This window comes from Brachyistius frenatus, unplaced genomic scaffold, assembly GCF_029030835.1.
Source record: "Brachyistius frenatus isolate BFR_SWC_R1_liver_20210118 unplaced genomic scaffold, ASM2903083v1 Contig_21, whole genome shotgun sequence".
Classification (NCBI taxonomy): Eukaryota; Metazoa; Chordata; class Actinopteri; family Embiotocidae; genus Brachyistius; species Brachyistius frenatus.
The window spans coordinates 1,859,392-1,877,526 of NW_027210620.1; the positions used below are offsets into that span (position 1 = coordinate 1,859,392).

Sequence of the window (18,135 nt, forward strand, 5' to 3'; positions counted from 1 at the left end):
TACAAAAAGTCATACTATAGCATGTCGTCCAAAATATTATAAAAAAAGTCATACTATAGCATGTCGTCCAAAATATTACAAAAAGTCATACTATAGCATGTCGTCCAAAATATTAAAAAAAAGTCATACTATAGCATGTCGTCTAAAATATGATAAAAAAAAAGTCATACTATAGCATGTCGTCCGAAATATGAAAAGAAAGGCTAACTTTTACATGTCATCCAAAAAGTGAAAAAAGTCCAAAATGTGAAAGAAAAGTTGTCCTATAAAATGTTGTCCAAAATGTGAAAAAAAGGGATACTATAACATGTCGTTTAAGATATGATTTAAAAAAAAGTCATACTATAGCATGTTGTCCAAAATGTAAAACATTCATACTACAGCACGTCGTCCAAAATGTAAGTCATACATATGACATGTTCTTTTTCCTATTCACCTGCTGTGGTTTTAGGACATCGCCACGGCAACGACCGCCACCGCACGCACCCGCACTTTACCAGCTGACCAACTGTGGAATTTTTCCAGGGTGAATAAATAAAAGCTACACGTGTTTAAAATCCAATGTCAGTCAGTGTCTTTACTGTCCAAACACTCCTTGTGTCCTTGAATCAAGTTTTCCTCTTAAAAAAAAATATTTGAGTGGCCAAACTGGAATGTAAACAACAAACTCATCAATGCAAAATGGACTTTGTCTGAGAAATATCTCTTCTGTCTGCCTATGTAGGGTTAGCCGAGATTTGACTGGCGCTCATTTAATGACGTCATCTCATTGCACCCATTTCTTCTGCTGAGATTTAAAAGAACTTGAGTGGAGGAGTTAGCACCACTATAGTACACTGTTTATTTTGATTATTGGCATCTATCATTGTCAGTCATTTCTCTGTATATTTCAGTAAAAGGCTTTGTGTAGTTAACTTATGTCATATCTGCCCTATGCCATTGTTTTCCCCCAATTGTCCAAACAGCACACAGGATTTGTATTCATGTATTTCAATATTAAATGAAAATAAATGGCTATTCTTCTTCATAAGCCACATTATTAAACTATGACTAGGCTTATATATATTTGAATTACAAATAAATGTCAACTAAAATGTCCTGATTGCGACAGCCCTAGCGGACAAATGTGAAGATTAGAAAACTTTTAGAATACAATCCATGAAATCAACAAAAAAGGTTGGGGGAAAAAAAAGTTTGCAAGTGAGTTGGACTTTAAACTACAAGGGAAGCCCAGAATTCAAACTCCACCCCCTGACCATTTTACAAATAAGCAGGTTTATGGGCAGACAGAAGGCCAATTCATTTTCAAGATGAAAGTGCTCATACTGATGATGTTGTTTGGAATTTGTCTGGCACAAAAAGTTACTGTTCTAGATTTGGATAACAATGTAAAAAAAATAGTTTACTTTATTAAAATACTAATCAATGACCTTTCCAGTAAACCCTGTGATGACTTTGGACTAAATTAAATCATTTATATTTCGAATTTTCAGTGGCCACCAGGACACACAAACCCAACGGAAAATGAAGGGGGCTTTAACGGGACAACCAACTCCTCAGAGGTTTGTATACTTTTTGGGACTAACTTCACTATTTTGAGTGTTGGTTGTTCTTTACGATGGTGGAGAGTTTGATTGTTTTAGATTAAATTTAATCTCCCAATACAAGATTAGGTGGGAGCTCCTGCAGAGAGACAAAGAAATGTGTTACTGGAACACGATTTGTTATGCATGTATATTGAGCTATCTACAGGATCTCTAGGAAGAATGAGTGTTTTTTATTAATAATAACAACAGGTGTGAAACAAAAGTATTGATTTTGACACTAAAGTCTGGAATAAACCTGCTCTTCACATTTATACAAGTGTTAAACATCTGTTGAACAATGTTATATCTTTACATTTTCCTCTTTAAACATAGGACTGTGAAAGAACCAAAACATAGTCAAACTCATACAGACAAAGAGCACCGGGGCAGTTTATTCATTATGTAAATATAGAGAGTGATCTGAGTGCAGGTTTATTTTTTATTTTTTTCAGTTTCTGTCTGACACATCCTAGCGTGTGAGAAGTTAGTATTCATTTTCAATGTCATACTGCTGCTTGTTCTATGGCAGAGGTTAGTTTGATTATTTTGCTGCTCTGTTTGAAGGCCAAAGTTGACGACCTAGCAGGATTAAACAAACACACAATTCCAAAAATTGCATTCGGTAAATGTCTTTATTCATTCCTATTAAAGTGCAATGTCCTCCTATTGTAGGTAATCAAACCAAGCAGAGAAAATCCTGCGACTGTAACGGTATGTCAATTTAACTTTCATTAAGTAAAGGAATGACTGACATATAATGAAGTTTTCTGGAAAGGTGGGAGATAAATTAAAGATACATTTACAACATTAACAGACTTGCATCAATTTATAGTGTCGCTGATTTTTTTTTTTTTTTCCATCAGTGGAACGGTACCATCGAGGCAGTTGATAATGATATGGGGTTCCCCCCACCGCCACCTGAGAAAGAGGACACCGAGGTAAGAAACTGAAGTCTTCACTTGATGTTGCAAGTCAAATGGCAGCTAATGAGAAAAACAACAACATTTTGTGTACTTACTAACCTAAATAATATTGTTTAGTGTGCATATACTAATGTGCGTTCCGGAAAAGGGTGCAGCATTTAAATAATTATTTTTTTCTTTTTAACTCAAATATTTTTCATGTTATCTTTTCCAGTGAAATGCACAAAATTGAACGGTGGCAGAGCAAAGGGTTCAACAAAAGTCACGACTGAGATGTAAAGCCATCCGAATCAGGAACCACCTCACGACTTAGTCACTCTGCTGCCACTGCTTTAAAATAAACATTTCTTTAAAAGCTACTGTGTGAAATGTTCCTTTCAGTTCCTCTTTCATTTCCTTCATTTCATTTCATTTTCATTTCGTTATTTCATTTGAATAAAATGGCTCCAACTCTGACAAAACAAAATCCCACAACAACGGAAAGGACGAGACTGGCAATATATATTTACTACTATTTTCAGCAAAATAAATAAAAAAAAACAAAATCAGCAATAAATTCATCATATTAATGCTGAAGTATTAGTAAACAAAATGTTTTGGCTTGATGAATTTGGAGGCTTCATCTCATCCTTATTACAATGGACGTTTTTATCTATTTTCTAACATTTGATAGACATAACAATCATAGATTAATCAACAACAACAAAAAATCATTAATTGCAGCACTGCATTAAAGATATCTATTTCTACTCAAAACTGTTCGTACAGTTTCGATACAGAATCAGTGTGTTTCCCGACATTTTTTATGAAAAGGATATACCCCATGTTGCCTTCATTGGATTGAACGAACGCTGATACAGACACAAAAAGACTGGGAAAGAGAGAGGGGTTTGACAAACGTGCTTCAACCAATAGGTTAAAAAAAAGTCTGACGGGTTAAAATATAAAAAAATTAATTTAGACAGTATTGATATTAATATGCGCAATCAACCTCAACAAATGAGCATTCAAAGTGGGTTCCTGTCATCGTTTTCTTGACTCTGTAAAGAATTTGTTGCCTCAGAATAGCTTTGAATTGGAAAAAAACCTTAATTACAATTGTTGTTACAGATTACAGTTAAATAGTTTTTGCTATTAATGTAATGTCTTTTACTTCTAGTGGGTAAAATAACTGTAAGAGTAAAGCTTGAAATTGGGAGACAGTTAACATTCAAAAGTCAACAGTGTGGGGTAAACACATTTCACATTTGCTAACAAATAGGTATTAAGTTGGACTTTGGTATTAAACAAGTGTTGGAGTTATAGAGTGACGGTGTAAGAGACACCACCTACTAAGATGGTCACTATAAAACAAGTGTATGAGCAGACAGGAGACTGATTACAGGATGGGAGGCCTTAAACTACTCTGTTTGCTCGGATTCATGGTTGTAGCTTCGGTAAGACAAGTGTCATATAAAGATCTTCCTCGATGTACTATAGAGGAAACAACTTTTAATTGATGAATAATAATTAACACCATAATTATTACTATCTAAAAGCTTTCCGGGTTTAACTTCGATGTATATCTAACCTCTGAGCCTGGTTCTGTCGGAGGTTTCTTCCTGTTAAGAGGGAGTTTTTCCTTCCCTCTGTTGGAGGTTTTTCTCCCTTAAAGAGGAGTTTTTTTTTCCCCTCCTAGTTTATGTGGGAATTGTTGAATTGTTGGGTTTCTCTGTATAATATTGTAACGTCTTGCTGTAAGGACGTTAATGTGTTAAGTGCCATGAAATAACCTATGTTGTGACTTGGCGCTATAAAAATAAAGTTGAATTGAATTGAATTGAATTAAACTGCTGAGGAAAACAATTCACTTTGGTACTTAATTTGCAACGATCTCTGTAACTTTATTTGTGTTACTTAGCGCTGCAAGTTATAGCCAAATAAATTCTATATTAATCCATCCAATTTTATTTACCGTGTTGTATTTTTGACATTGTAGGACTAATGTTTAACTAACAGACAGGTTAAATCCAGATTTTGACACAAGTTTGACTTCAATGTACCTTTTAAAAAAAAAAAAAAAAAACATTTTTTTTTCAAAGAGTCAGCTGCAGCCTGATTGATTATTTTTCTGTTTTGTTTGATATCTGATGTCAGTGACCGCCAAGCAACGGGGTAAACAAACTGATGAAATGAAATAGTCCAAACGTCTAATGTTACACTCAAGTTCAGGGTTGTATACGTTTCAATTTGAAGTGTTATCTATTTCAATTTCAGGGGCTTTACGGAGATGCGCTGCCTACAGCAAATATACAGCAGGCGGTAGGTGACAAGAAACATCAGGAAAAATATATTTTTAATAACTTCAGACACAAGCCTGGTCCTTCATGTTTACATTTTTAAAGTATTGGCACCAATTTTTCAAACATTAAAAAGATAAATAAAGATTTTAAGGTGGCTTGCATCAGTGCATATTGATATATTCAGGTTGTACCTAATTTAACCAAAGGGCAGTATTCAATCTTAAAACTCAAATTTCTTTTCTTTGGCTTTGGTGTTTAATTGTTACATTTTGTGTTGACGCTTCTTGATAAAACAGTTTATAACTTGTTTTGGGAAGTGCTGCATAAATAAAGTTGCTTAGCTGGCTTACATTGAAAACATTTTATGCAGACTTATGCGTTTGCAGCTGTGAAGCGCGTTAGCCCGCTCTTTGAAAGCAGTTCTACAACCGGAAGGAGCTCTCGTTACTTATTACTCACGACAGCGACACCGTGTGGTCGGCGAGAGTAAATGCAGACAGATGCATATTGTGTATATTATTTCTCAAGTAAGACGTAACTACGGATGAGGTTTTAAGCTAAATCTATATATATATATATATATACATATGGTTTAACCTTATTTAGACATTGAAGGGTTTGGAGTATAAAGTGCTGTAATTAATATAATCTAATGTATATCAAATAAAGGACGATGCCAGCTACTTCGGTTGGTGGAACAATCTTGAAAATGACCATGGTTTTGGAACTACACCAACTTATGGAGGCGAGGTCGAGGTAAGAATCTATTACAACAGCTACCACAAAAACTAAAATAGCATTTAATCTGTAATAAAATTGAAAACTACATTAAAGAGAGAAAGCGAGAGAAGAGGCAGAGAGAGAGAAAGCGGCAATTAATTGCAAGTATTTGATTTTGATCTGTGAACTTCTCATCTTTGCAGGGGAAGCCAAAATGAAAGAAGAGACACATCAGACGCAAACACGTGAATCCTGACAGAAACAGAAGACTATTGTTCTGGTGGTGTTTCGGTCTTTAAATAATCATTAAAAGTCTGTTATGTGAGAAAAGCTTAGTTTATTTGTTAATATACTTGGTTAAAGGTCATTTGAAATGTTTTTCTCTTTCTTTTAAGCGCTTAAAGAACTTCTGATAATTTATCCACCATGTGTCAAAAACACCTACTCTTGACTAAATGAGACAACCACAGGAATTAAGTTATTTGCAGGAGGGACAGCAGGTTGACAGAAGCCTTCAGTTTACAAATGGACAATAGCTTTTCTCGGGGGGTAAAAAAAAAAAAAAAAAAAAAAAAAAAAGACTTTGTATAAATCCAAATTTCCAACTTTAAAGATTCAGACAAGACTAAATTCACAAGGACCACTTTATTTTTTGGGTTAGGCTCTTCTCTTTTCATCACAAATGTCCCAGCGAGGGTCGATGCTCTGCGACTTATTTTATGGAAAGGACAAACATCAAACATAAATCCAGTTCTTCGTCACCTGTCTAAACATCACTATGCTTGTAGTAAAAACCCATTTGATTTTTAACTGGGCATACCACTGTTTTGTCAGTGGATAGGACTCTGTTGGTTTGATGGCAGTGTGCATACAGATGAGTAGCTGCTGTAAATTAAGTTATGCACAAGCTGCCTGTTCTACACAGCTTCAATGAGAGCTGAGACGGTAAGATTACCAGTGAGGAAAAGCCTTGATTACAAAAAAAAAAAAAAAAACTGAGAAAAGTCGTTGAAACGTACCACTTTACAGCAAATTATAAAAGTTGCGAACTCAGGCCAAACAACCTCAAAAAAGATGCATTTAAAGTAGTTTCCCATCATTTTCTTGACACTGATATTTGTGGCTACCTGGTGTCAAGAAACACATTTCAATTACTCCTTTTCTGATGTTTAAAGAGGAAAAGAAAGGGCAGCGTAATGAAACAGTGGATATGAAAGACAGTTAGTAGTTGTAATCATCAGGCAAACTACAACAGCACTACATTCTTGAACAGAAAAGTTTTGTTTCTTTTGCATGTTTTTTTGTTGTTGTTGTTGTTTTCTTTTTTTTTTTTTCTCCACAAAGTGGTGAGATCAAGAGGCAGGCAACAGCCCGGGACACAACAAGCAGAGTTCTCTTCAGATGACAATGCGGTTTCTCTCTCTATCAGTAAGGCCACTTTTTATAGAAATTCTAAGTGAGGACCACAACCTATCGCTTCTTGTCCATAGATCTTGGCAAGAGTGTCATCATCATCATCATCATCATCATGAATGAAAAAAACAAAGCTTCAAAGTTTCTACATAAAAGAGCCTGATGGCCATCTTGTATGTGGGGGGGGGGGGAGGGGGAGGAGGGGTTGATGTTTGCCCCTTCACCACCACAGCGGGGGAAAAAAAAAAAAAAAAAAACCAAAGATGTTCAGTCCACATTGTCACCACCAGCTATTCTGAGGAGGTAGTATCCCCGCTCCTGAAGCCCCAAACGCAACTCAAAAACCCACCTCAAAATAACCATGTGCGATTGGGTTATAACGATCTTGCAAAAAAATATATTTTCACAGAAGTTTGTAAAATCATCTTGCCTAAAGTCATCTTCGATCTTCTGTGGCTTTATCGAAGCAAGTTGAAGTCCAAAGAGAAGTTGCACCACACAAGTGCTGCTCCGAGTACAATCCACAAAGGACGACTACGTCGCCTTTTGTTGCAGCTGCAGTGTCGTACGTTTGGGTGTATTTTGCTAATTCCGTTTCATTTATTCCCTCTTTTTTTTTTTTGTCAGCCCCTTCAGATGCAGTCCCTTCAGTTCTGCCAAGCAAATGTATGTTGAGTGTGTTAGTGATCTATTTAAAGGGAGTGTCACCGTATGTGCTGCAGTGGTACTGTTGTGTTTGGGGATCTATTGGGCTGTGTGTTTGTGTGAGCAACCAGTGTGGTGATGGTGGCAGCGTGAGCTCGGTCAGGACTGCAGTCCACACTGCTGGAGTTCAGCTTCCTTCAAGGGGCTGGGCAGGACCGTGCTGAGGGGCCAGGGGACGGAGGGAAGCGGCTCTACTTGTCCCCCAGGATGGCGTACTGGTTGTCGAGCTGCAATTGCTGCATGGAAGCGCCACCGGTCTCCTCTCTGCCACGGTTCCTGTGTTTCACCACCTCAAAGGTCTTCTCCATTTCTCTGTCCCTGAAACACAAACATACGTCACATCAGTCAAACATATCAGATGAAGGAAGCCATTCTCTCTTGAGCTTGACTTACTTGCGCGTCTCAACATGCTTGGCGGTGGCCAGTAGAGAGGGGAACTGTGCGTCACTATAGATCTCAGGAGGACCCTGGGTGTGGACTCGTTTGGTGGTGGACAGTCGGGCTCCTGGAGGACGATATACACCGGAAGGCTTCGCCTCAGGTACCTCTACTTCCTCTGTAGCAAAAGAATATCAATTAGACAAGAAAAGCATTTGTAATTTGTTAAAACTGATTTCGGCTGATTGTTTTATAATAAAATACATTCAAATATTGTAAATCAACCTTAAAGTGCTCTTCATGCATCCACACAAGTCTAAAACACCCCTATTAAGTAGGTGCGTAACATATAAAAACTCAGTTTAAATGACTGAGGTGAACCATAAAGAGTATTGTTTAGAATCAGTGCTATAATTAACCCAATTGTTTTTAATTTGACACAAATTCCAACATATTTAGCTCAAGCACACTCGCTGTCCTTTTATTTCCCGACTCTAGTGATAAAAAAAAGAAGTTTAGATAACAAAACCAAGAGTGCTGAAGTTGGTTCACTCACCCTCGGGTGCAGCAGCAGGAGGAGGAGCAGCACCAGACTTGTTCCAGGGTCCGGACACTTTGTCTCCACTAACCAGAATGATCTCTCCATCCTCCCCCACCTCCTCCTTCTCATACTCCTCTTCCTCCTTCTCATCACTGCAAACAACCAGATTGGCAGGTGAACATATGCCGAGCTGCACTGGTTCCCCCAGACAGACAGAAAACCTTTATATTCATTATAGCTGACCTTCAGGGTTATTCAGTTAAGTGGTAGGAAAGTCAGGAGCTTCTGTGTTTTGCGAGTAAATTTCTCACATTTTCCCTTAAATTTCCCTTCTGATTTTACATCAAGGCAGTCGTACAATCAGAAATCAACCAAATTTCCCAAAAGAGTGTTGTTTTCTCCTCAATTTAAGGTATCGATGGAACAAATCTTCTTGTTTGTCTCCTTCTGAGCATTTACATTAACTGTGTCAGCAATCATACAACACATCATTCAGTGTTGCTTAAATGTATCTGGATCAAATCTGAGGGGTCGTCAGATGATTACTGGGAGAGGAAATAAGAAAATTTGATTTTTTTTTGGGGGGGGGGGGGATGAGCTATTGGATCATTTAGTGAAATGAAACCATTTGAGAAATTTAGAGGGGAAAAAAAAAAAAAAAAATCCCTATTTAGTGGTTGTTAACAATTTATGGACATCTGAAATGTGACCCTGATTACACGCTGCTGTTTGTAAGACGCCAGAAGACGAACAAGCTGAAAATCACTGATTTAATCTAAATAATCAATGTGTTGTATTTTAAAATCTTGCTACATTACCCACCGTGTCAAAATCTTCATCTCAATGTAAATCAAATTTGTCAGATGAATTTTGTGGAATAAAAAGGTTCAATATTTCCCTCTGAAATTTAGTGGAGTGAAAATTTAAAAAAAAGTCGCCACAAATGAAAATATTCAGGTTTGGTAAAAGTACCTCAAAATTGTACTTAAAACACAGTACTTGAGTATATTTACTTGGGTTACTTTCACCCACTGCCCCCCCCCACCCCCCTCAGGTGTAGGACAATGGCACCTACACAAAAATACAAGGCGTGAGTGCCAGAGAGTTTCATCCCTTGCAAATGCTGCAGAAGCACAAGCCAAGGTTCAAATTATATCCCCCCCCCGGAGATGCAAATGAAACCACCAAAGATGTTTTTCCTCTCACCTTATCTGTAGAGCTTGGAGGCGAAGCCCGCTGTAGTCCACTTCTTTCTGCTCAAACTCTTTCCATTCCTCGTCCTCCTTGGCGAAAGGACAGATTACTTGATGTACAACACAAGGTAAATTTCACAACCATCAAGCGTCATCAGTGGGATTTGTTTTTTTGTTTTGGTAAAGTGAAGCTCTTATGGGAGGAAGAAGAAGAAGAAGAAGAAAAAAAAGCCTTCCTTACTGTGGCCAATCTCAGAAATGGTTTCACAGGCCCCAACATTTAAAAAAAAAAAAAAAATCAGGAAGACTCAAAAGTGACACATTATTTAATCTACCCGACAGATATCATATAATAATATCACCTCGCAAGCCTTTAAAAAAAAAAAGAAGAAGAAGCTGTTAATCCTGTAAAAACTCGTGACAAATGGCGGCCCGGCCTTGCTGCAGAGCCACGATTATACACCAGCGAAGGGGAAGACGAGGGTTTTTTTTTTTTTGGTGTGGTTTTGACAGAAAACACACGCGTATCTCGAGTGTTTACGTCTCGTATTATAGATCAAACGGAGGCTTTGAACGCATCGTCTTCGTGAGTTTAACGTTGTAAGAGAAGCAAACCCCCCCTTCTCCCCCTTCTCCTCCCCCCACACCAAAAAAAAAAAACGCGTGTCGTGGCAAAAAAAAAAAAAAAAATGTGTCAGTGGAAACCATATGCTGGCGGCCAACCGGCGTTTCCCTCCCCCTCCCTGTCCCCCCCTCCTGTCCTCACCCCTCCGTGTCCACCCATCCGTTATTAAACGCAACCGGCTGTTTTATTTATTTATTTTAAAAAGACATGCCGGTTCCTGGAGGGGAGAGAGAGGGGGGGGGAGAAAAAAAGACGCCAAAACGAGGCAGAAAGTTCCGCGGTGGTTTTACCTTCATGACCTGGGCGTCCTGGTTCTCGTTTTTAGTCGATTTGTCCTTTTCCCTCTTCGTCTTTTTCACCGCGGCCGACGTGGGCCCGCCGGCGCCGGCGGCGGCGGCGGCAGCGGCGGCGGCGGCGGCGGCCTCCTTCCCTTTCCCCTTCTCTTTCTTCTTCTTTTTATCCCGCTTGGCGAAGAAGTCGTCCAGGCTCTTCTCCGGTGGTAGATCCGCCATTTTCAAAAGAGCAACGTTAACTGCCGTTTTTTTTTTTTTTTTTTTTTTTAACCCCGAAGCAATGACAAACGTGAAATTCCGCTCACTTTCGGAGGGCGAGGACAACCGGCGGGGGTGGGGGGGGGGAAACGACAACGAGAGACGGAGTTGCTTCTTTACTCTGACAGCGTAACTTCTGTTACGAGCTGATTTAAAAAAAAAAAATGTCCACCCGGGTGCCCCTGTCTGAATCGCTAGCTATCCTGTCAACCATGCCATGCACGGGCTATTTGACAAATCTGTACCGTCACCCGGAAACACTTCGACTCTGAACCGGATGTCACATGACGTGGGAACTATAGAGTCACGTTACCTTGTCTTTTTTAAATAATTCTTTCAAACTCATTGCAAAATTAAAAAAAAAAAAAAGTTAAAGCAAAATGTCGTTTTTACATTTACTCAAGCGATTAAGTATAATTTAGAGGTAGGCTACTTGTACTTTACTGTAGTATTTATATTTTAATGCTACTTTATTTGAAAGCTTTAGTTACTTTTCAGATCAACATTTACAGGCCGCCTAAACTATATGATCAGTTAATTAATATTAATATACTCAAATTTGATGCTTCAATAGTATCATGGGTTGAAATTGCATCGATGAAGTAATATTCCATTAATTTATATACGATAAATATAACACTTTAATCCGAGCCATTTTGCCTAACAATGAATACTTTTATTTTTGATACTGTAAGTAGGCCTACTACTAATGTACTTTAACTTAAGTAAGATTTTGAAGACGCAAATTCTGCTTAGTAGTTGACTGGGCTATATTTTCATTGTTGTATGCTATTTTCACTTGAGTAAAGGATGTGAGTATTCCTTCCACCTTTGTGTAAAGTGTAGATTCTGCGGTGGTGACAGAAATATTCAGGTCCTGTGCTACAGTAAAAGTAGGTCTCTAATACCCCACTGTGAAAACACTCCACTACAAGTTAAGGTCCCGGATTTAAAACCTTTCTTAAGTAAAAGTATGCAAGTATCATCAGCAAAATGTACATAAAGTAGCTTTTTAAAAGTAAAAGTACACACTGTGCAGTAAATGCTCCCTGTCAGTGTTTTACTGTGATATGTTTTTGGTTTAATGTTACTGTTGAATTAATGTGCATTTTAGTGCCGTAGTTATTTACAGTTGCGCTCATTTTAACTACTTTATTGGTTAGTTTAATCTACACTTCAGTAAAGTATCATATTCCTTAAGACTATCATATGTTTATATCGTTTCTGTTCTGTAAGGACCACATATCTCTAAAGTCTCAAGCTCAACAATGCATGTTCCAGCAAATTCAAGTGTGTTTTAAAAAAGAAGTAGAAGTATGAATCTGCATAAAATACTCAGTAAAGTACAAGTACATTGAATTTGTAATTACGTACATTACTTGAGTGAATGTACTTAATTACAGTGCACCACTGAGTTCTTTATGAAACATCTTATCATATACATAAATGTAAATTTATAGATACAAAACATGCTTTATTGCCTTTAGCAAAGAGTTAAAAAAAATACAACTATTCAACTCAACAGTCTATAAAACAAGCAATTAAAACCGTTACCAGCTTGCACATCCACAAATACTTAAAATTATGAGATACTAATTCATGAATGTTGTATGTAATTTTATAACTTTATAACTTGTCCTTTTGACTTCAACAGTTGCTTTCATGTTTAATATTGTAAATTTGGGTTACAGGTAACTTTTCTTGTCGTTTCTCCCTTTAATCATTGTTTCCTGGCAAAATACTTAAAGTAACATTACAGTTCAGCTACAGGAAAAAAACACGTGTGTTGTTTTGAAAGGAGGGTAAATCAGAAACTCCCAATAATGTGTTTAAAACACGAGTTGGGCAATTTAAACTTCTTAATCTGACTGAATAAAACTTCCATCAGAATTTTAATAGCTGAAACCTCACATTCCTGCAGTACACCCTCATTAAAGTATATTTGGACTAAACTAGCCAAACATGTGCCCACTCATTTTATTTATAAACATTTAGAAAGATATACGAAAAAAAAAGCAAAGAAAACTTTTTAATGATCATGTTTTATCAGATTTGAACAGGCCTACAAATCTGTAAATAATGCTCACATCAAATTAAGCCTTTCCGCTGCAGCAAAGCAGGCTTGTAAACAGATTATTGAACTGACGTCAGATTCCCAGAGCCAGAGGTCACTTGACCGACGCAGCCCTGGTGCACAAAGAGAAACATTCCAACTCGCTTCATCAATAGATGTGCTGTGGTCGGCAGTACCGGTTACACTGCTCTGCTAAACCAGTAGGTATGATATCTGACTCGCGCATGCTGTAAAGTAGCTCTAATGCTCGACATGTGAGAAAATGTCTGCTGACTAAATCCAGTTTTCAACAGAATTAATCAGCCAAAGAGAGTAATCCAAGTCTTTTTTTTTTTTTATTTTATTGCTCAGCAGTAAAAAGTACAGTGTATACTACAGTACAAAAAATACATAATGTTGAACACTGCTCCACCGTGCCACTGAACGTTTTGTAAAATATCCACTTTTTGAGCGTGCAAAACAACAAGCCCAGCTGTGAGCATCCGATGCAGGAAACATCAATATGTTTAACTGTGTTATTCAGCATCACCTTCTGACTCAGTGACTTCAGAACAACATCTCATAATGCAGAAAATCTTTAGCGACGATAGAGGCAGGCAGCATTGATTATTGAATAAAACGGCAGCAATTCAAAGTAAAAACAGATGACAGAAGGACCACAGGTTCATTAATGAAACAAAATATTCAGACGCACTTGAGTTAAACCGCCTCTGTATGTGCTCACAGTAAATATTCATTATTTGTCTCAGTGTTTTTATTGGTCAGGATTTCTGACAGCCTCAAACACATATGATGATGTGGTCCAGCAACTTATTCACAATCATCCAACACTTCAACAAACACAGTTTGCATTGACGGACAAACACGTTGTTGATGGAGGGAGACACTTAGCAAGGTCGGTCTAATTGTTTCCGACAGCAGTGGGAAATTCTTTCTCACACTAACCAGTAGCCACTCCACGATACAGACAAGTGACAAACAGACAGACACACAGAAACAGACGCACACAGAGAATCAGATCAAACTGAGCTGAAACTGAAACAAAGTTTTCTTAGACTTAAAGGAATCGTGATATTTGGTTTGGGGTGGAAGGGGGGCATCTCCACTCATCTGCTCACACACACAAACCTCAGTGCACACTTTCACAGTGTACCTACATGCGCAAAAGGGACATTCACGCACACATACTGATATATAAAGGGCCAAAAGAAGGAATTAAGACATCTATGTGGTCCCTCTTCAGAGAAGCTGGTGACACATGAGGGGGGGGAAGCCATTTTAAGTCAGCTCCTTTTGATTGAGAGATGAGTGTCGCTCACAACTTGTTGGACATTCGGACTCCAGATAAACTGCTCCAATTGACCAATAAAATGTCGGCCGGTATTTATCAAACTGCTGAAAGATAATATTCACTCACTTATGCTCCTAATCAAATTCACATCACACTTAAAGTCTTTTTCAAATATTGTTTGACCTAAAAATGCAGCATGAATAATTTCAGCGAGATCCAGGGGTGATATATATATTTAACAGGATGTTACACTACAGTTTTTCTTCTTTCGGCATTTTTCTTTTATTGCACTTGTCAAAGAGGAACTAAACTTACTTTAGTACATGTAGGATTTGTCAAATGTACCTTATCTACCTGCAGCAGTTTTTCTTTTCCTCTCCAGTTTGGTTACATTTCATAATTTTTTCGATTTCATCCAATTTCCATTAATTTAATCCTTATTTATAACCAGTGGTGGAACGTAACTAAGTACATTTACTTAAGTACTAAAACTTTATTACAATTTAAAGGTACATGTACTTTACTTGAGTATTTCCATTTGATACTATTCTATACTTCAACTTTACTACATTTAAGAGAGAAATATTGTACTTTCTACTCCACTATATATATTTAACAGCTTTAGTTACTTTTAAGATGAAGATTTGACACGATGGATGATATAACAAGCTTTTAAAGTAAAACACACAACACATCGTTAAAGATTAATCTGCGGTTTTCAGCATCTTCTGATGACTTACAAAAATCAAAATGTAGTCAGGGTCACATTATAGATATCTATTAGTTGTTTACAGCTCCAACATATAGGGATTTATATGTTTAAATGACCTGATATCTCTCCAAAAAAAATAAAAATCAAAGATCAGAACTTTGCTTTTTCTTCTTTCCTCTCCCAGTAATAATCTGACGACTTCTCACATTTATTTTCTGTCCCTGGATATAAAACTGGTTAGAAAGTGGCTCAATTTAACTACCAACAGTAACATGCTTCTGACAATCTAATGCTTCAATATTAATAATCTAATGATGTCATATGTAATTTATAAGCCAGAGGGATCAAACCAGGACTTTAATAGCTTAACTATGTTTTGCTGTGAAAACTTTTCCTTAAGTGGGATTTTTCATGGAGGATTTTAACTGGTAATGAAATATTTTAACTTTACTATAAAGGTACTTTTACTAAAGTACAAGATTTGAACACTTTATCCAATAATGTTTATATTTTATGTTTAATTTTGCACAATTCTGGTATCTAGAAGATATTTGAAAATGCATCATGTTTTGAGTATATTGGATTGCTCTTCATTTTACAGTTTAATTGTTTTAAAACTTAATAAACATTTCCCCAAAAAAAAAAAAATTATAGCATACATTTTGACAGAATAACATCACTGAGTAAAATAAGATTTCTGTCAAAGAATGAACTGAGTCTCTGATTGGTTGTTTCTTCTGTGAGCATACAGGTGATTCATCAAATGATCATTTAAGAGTTGAGGTAAGGTCCTTAAATGTCTGTCTTTGCTTCCAGTTAATTACTTTTTTAGTTAACCTTTTACTCCTTAATTGGCTTTTCAGAGCATACTCATGTATATTTCTTAGAGGTTTGATAAATACAGGTCCTGATTTTAAATAACAGTATTTTTCCACACATCTGTTTCTCCCCCTAAATATGTAGGTGCTATATTCAAGTTCAACAGGCTAAGTATTTTGGGATTGATTTGAAAACAAATAATAAAATCAGTAAAGTACAGCTTTCATAGCACATTTTTCTCTCTCTAAAGCAGATTTTCATGTGGCAACATCCACAGTGTGCTCACCATGAAGCCACTGCCATGAAACAAAACCACATATACTCTGTATTTTATAAAGACAATAAAAACCTTTTATCACAATTAAGCCTTTTGTAGAAAATGTACATCAGAAAAATATGCAGGTGCATCCTCATAGTAAATATGGTCTGTTTTGTTTACATCACTCCTCTCTCAGGTTGCTCTTTGTGTTTGTAATATACAGTATAAAGTCAAAGTCTCTGAATATTTACCACATATATAAAATAGACAACAACAGAAGAGGACGACCATCCAACAGTGCCTCTCTTTTTTCTGTTTCTATATGGCAGAAGCTTTGTCTCTGTTGATGAAGAGGGTCTCCTGGCAGAAAGGGTTAACCAAGACCACGCTGCTGCCGCTGTAGTCTCCATTAGGGGGTAGACAGGTGTCATGCTCCTGCAAAAGCACACACAAGCACACAGAAAGAAATTAGTGCAGATGCTTAAGTGTTAAACAATTGCTGTAATTCATGATTCACGCTTCAGGGCTCACGCTGCAGTCTACTGTATCTAAGCCACTCTATGAGCAGACGGTTTAGCGTGGGAGCGCACAGAATAAAATACAGGGTTTGCTGCATCCCAGAGCTTTTAAAGGAGATGGTGAACAAAGATATGTGATGAAGCCAGATGAGCAGCGATACAAAGGGAGGTGGAGGGCAAGATGTAAAAGCTTCATGAGTGGAGAAACAAAAAGGGAAGAGATGAGTCAGAAGAAAGCAGCAGAGGGACTTAATGTAAAAGGGGGGGTGGTGATGTAGAAGTGGTTGTTGATGGTGAGTCAGCAGTAATGAGGTGGTGCTGAAAGGAGGGAGGTGTGAAAAACAAAATGATTTGCTTTACAGCAGGAGTGAGGTAATTTTTTCATCAGCGAGATCCAATCAAATCAAAGTAACACCCTCATTTAAGTTTAGGATAATTTCTCCCGGAGCGCTGTCATTTACCTAGAGCACTAGGGAGGCTACAGTAAAAGGATTCTGCTCTACGCAGACAGGCAAAGCAGGTGGGAAAACAACACCTGGGTGTCACCAAGGGCATCCTACACATGATCCAACCTCAGCCTTCCTCTGCTGATACCCACCAGCGGCAAAGGAATGCAAATTGAGCAACGGCACGGAAGTAAAAGAGAGGAGACACACAATGAAATGGTCACTGGAGAGAAAGAAGACAATACACAAAAAAAATGCAAACAGAGAAAGCAGTGATATATAAAAATGAAATAAGTGCCCACTAAAATCTATACCACTGTTATATACTGACATTTCCAACAGATGGCGGTGTAATGCACCAGAAAACTAAGAAGTTGCACGGCTAGATTTCTCTATGTAGGAGAAGTATGGCAATCAGTAACTTAAATTCAATATGGATATTTTCCTCATTATAATCAAGAGTAATTTTCATGAAAAGATTTACCAAAACGTGCGGGCGATAGACAAAAAAAAGTAAACAGCTCATGGAAAAAATTCGACCTCTTAAAACTTACTTTCATTAGTTGATCGGTTATTTAAAAAAATACTTTACAAACTAGATTTAAGTGTTTTCAAATAACCCATCTATCAGGATGAATTATGTGTAAAGAGTATTAAGTTAATGGAATGCTATAGCTATTAAAATGTCATATTTTAACATACAAGCGTTGTATAGCTTTAGTTAAAGGCTGGAAGCTAATTCAAGCTAATGCACAATATTACTCAACATGATCATATCAGACGGGCTGGAACAAAACAATTTTAATGATCCTAAAGCTACTTAATGAAAGTATAAAGGGGAAATTGTATATTTAAGGATTAAACTCTGAACTTCATAGTTAGAAACACTTCCAGTCAGCAGAGTTTGTTGGTTCAAAAGATTTATGGGAGTTTTCAAAGCAACATGAGCATGAAAGAGTTTCTTTATGAGGCCAAACTTTAGGGTGAAAATATCAATGTGTTTGGAGCAAAACGTCACATCAACAACCATCATAATACATTGTATAAGGTATCACAAACACAGAGAAACGATGGACCAAGATATGACAAATATGAGGTT

At 37.2% G+C, this 18,135-nt stretch overlaps 2 protein-coding genes and 2 long non-coding RNA genes across 8 annotated transcripts in view; 2 read left to right on the forward strand and 2 right to left on the reverse strand.

Annotated features, from left to right (window-relative positions):
• The first annotated feature begins 1,276 nt into the window (after window positions 1-1,276).
• Window positions 1,277-2,868, forward strand: LOC138619799 (uncharacterized). The gene is made up of 5 exons (XR_011310838.1): window positions 1,277-1,388; window positions 1,494-1,562; window positions 2,259-2,297; window positions 2,450-2,524; window positions 2,724-2,868. It is a non-coding gene; the product is annotated as an uncharacterized lncRNA (long non-coding RNA).
• Window positions 2,869-3,866: 998 nt separating this feature from the next.
• LOC138619798 (uncharacterized) lies at window positions 3,867-5,878 on the forward strand. Its single transcript, XR_011310837.1, has 4 exons — window positions 3,867-3,945; window positions 4,766-4,810; window positions 5,461-5,547; window positions 5,715-5,878. It is a non-coding gene; the product is annotated as an uncharacterized lncRNA (long non-coding RNA).
• Window positions 5,879-6,141: 263 nt separating this feature from the next.
• On the reverse strand, window positions 6,142-11,173 carry cdv3 (carnitine deficiency-associated gene expressed in ventricle 3). Of its 2 annotated transcripts, none has more exons than XM_069696557.1 (5): window positions 10,657-11,173; window positions 9,755-9,831; window positions 8,564-8,700; window positions 8,023-8,185; window positions 6,142-7,947 (listed from the first exon to the last, which is right to left on the reverse strand). In XM_069696557.1, the coding sequence occupies exons 1-5, from the start codon at window positions 10,876-10,878 to the stop codon at window positions 7,821-7,823; spliced, it is 726 nt and encodes a 241-aa protein (XP_069552658.1). In that variant the 5' UTR covers window positions 10,879-11,173; the 3' UTR covers window positions 6,142-7,820. The 2 variants fall into 2 exon arrangements, with proteins under 2 accessions (XP_069552658.1, XP_069552659.1); XM_069696558.1 differs by having other exon boundaries at window positions 9,755-9,828; window positions 10,657-11,171.
• Window positions 11,174-14,065: 2,892 nt separating this feature from the next.
• tmem108 (transmembrane protein 108) overlaps window positions 14,066-18,135 on the reverse strand; it is a 49,532-nt gene continuing 45,462 nt past the window's right edge. For all 4 annotated transcript variants that reach the window (XM_069696522.1, XM_069696520.1, XM_069696523.1 and 1 more), the window contains exon 5: window positions 14,066-16,507. In XM_069696522.1, the coding sequence (XP_069552623.1) occupies window positions 16,391-16,507 (117 nt within the window). In that variant the 3' untranslated portion in view covers window positions 14,066-16,390. The remainder of the gene's footprint in view (window positions 16,508-18,135) is intronic.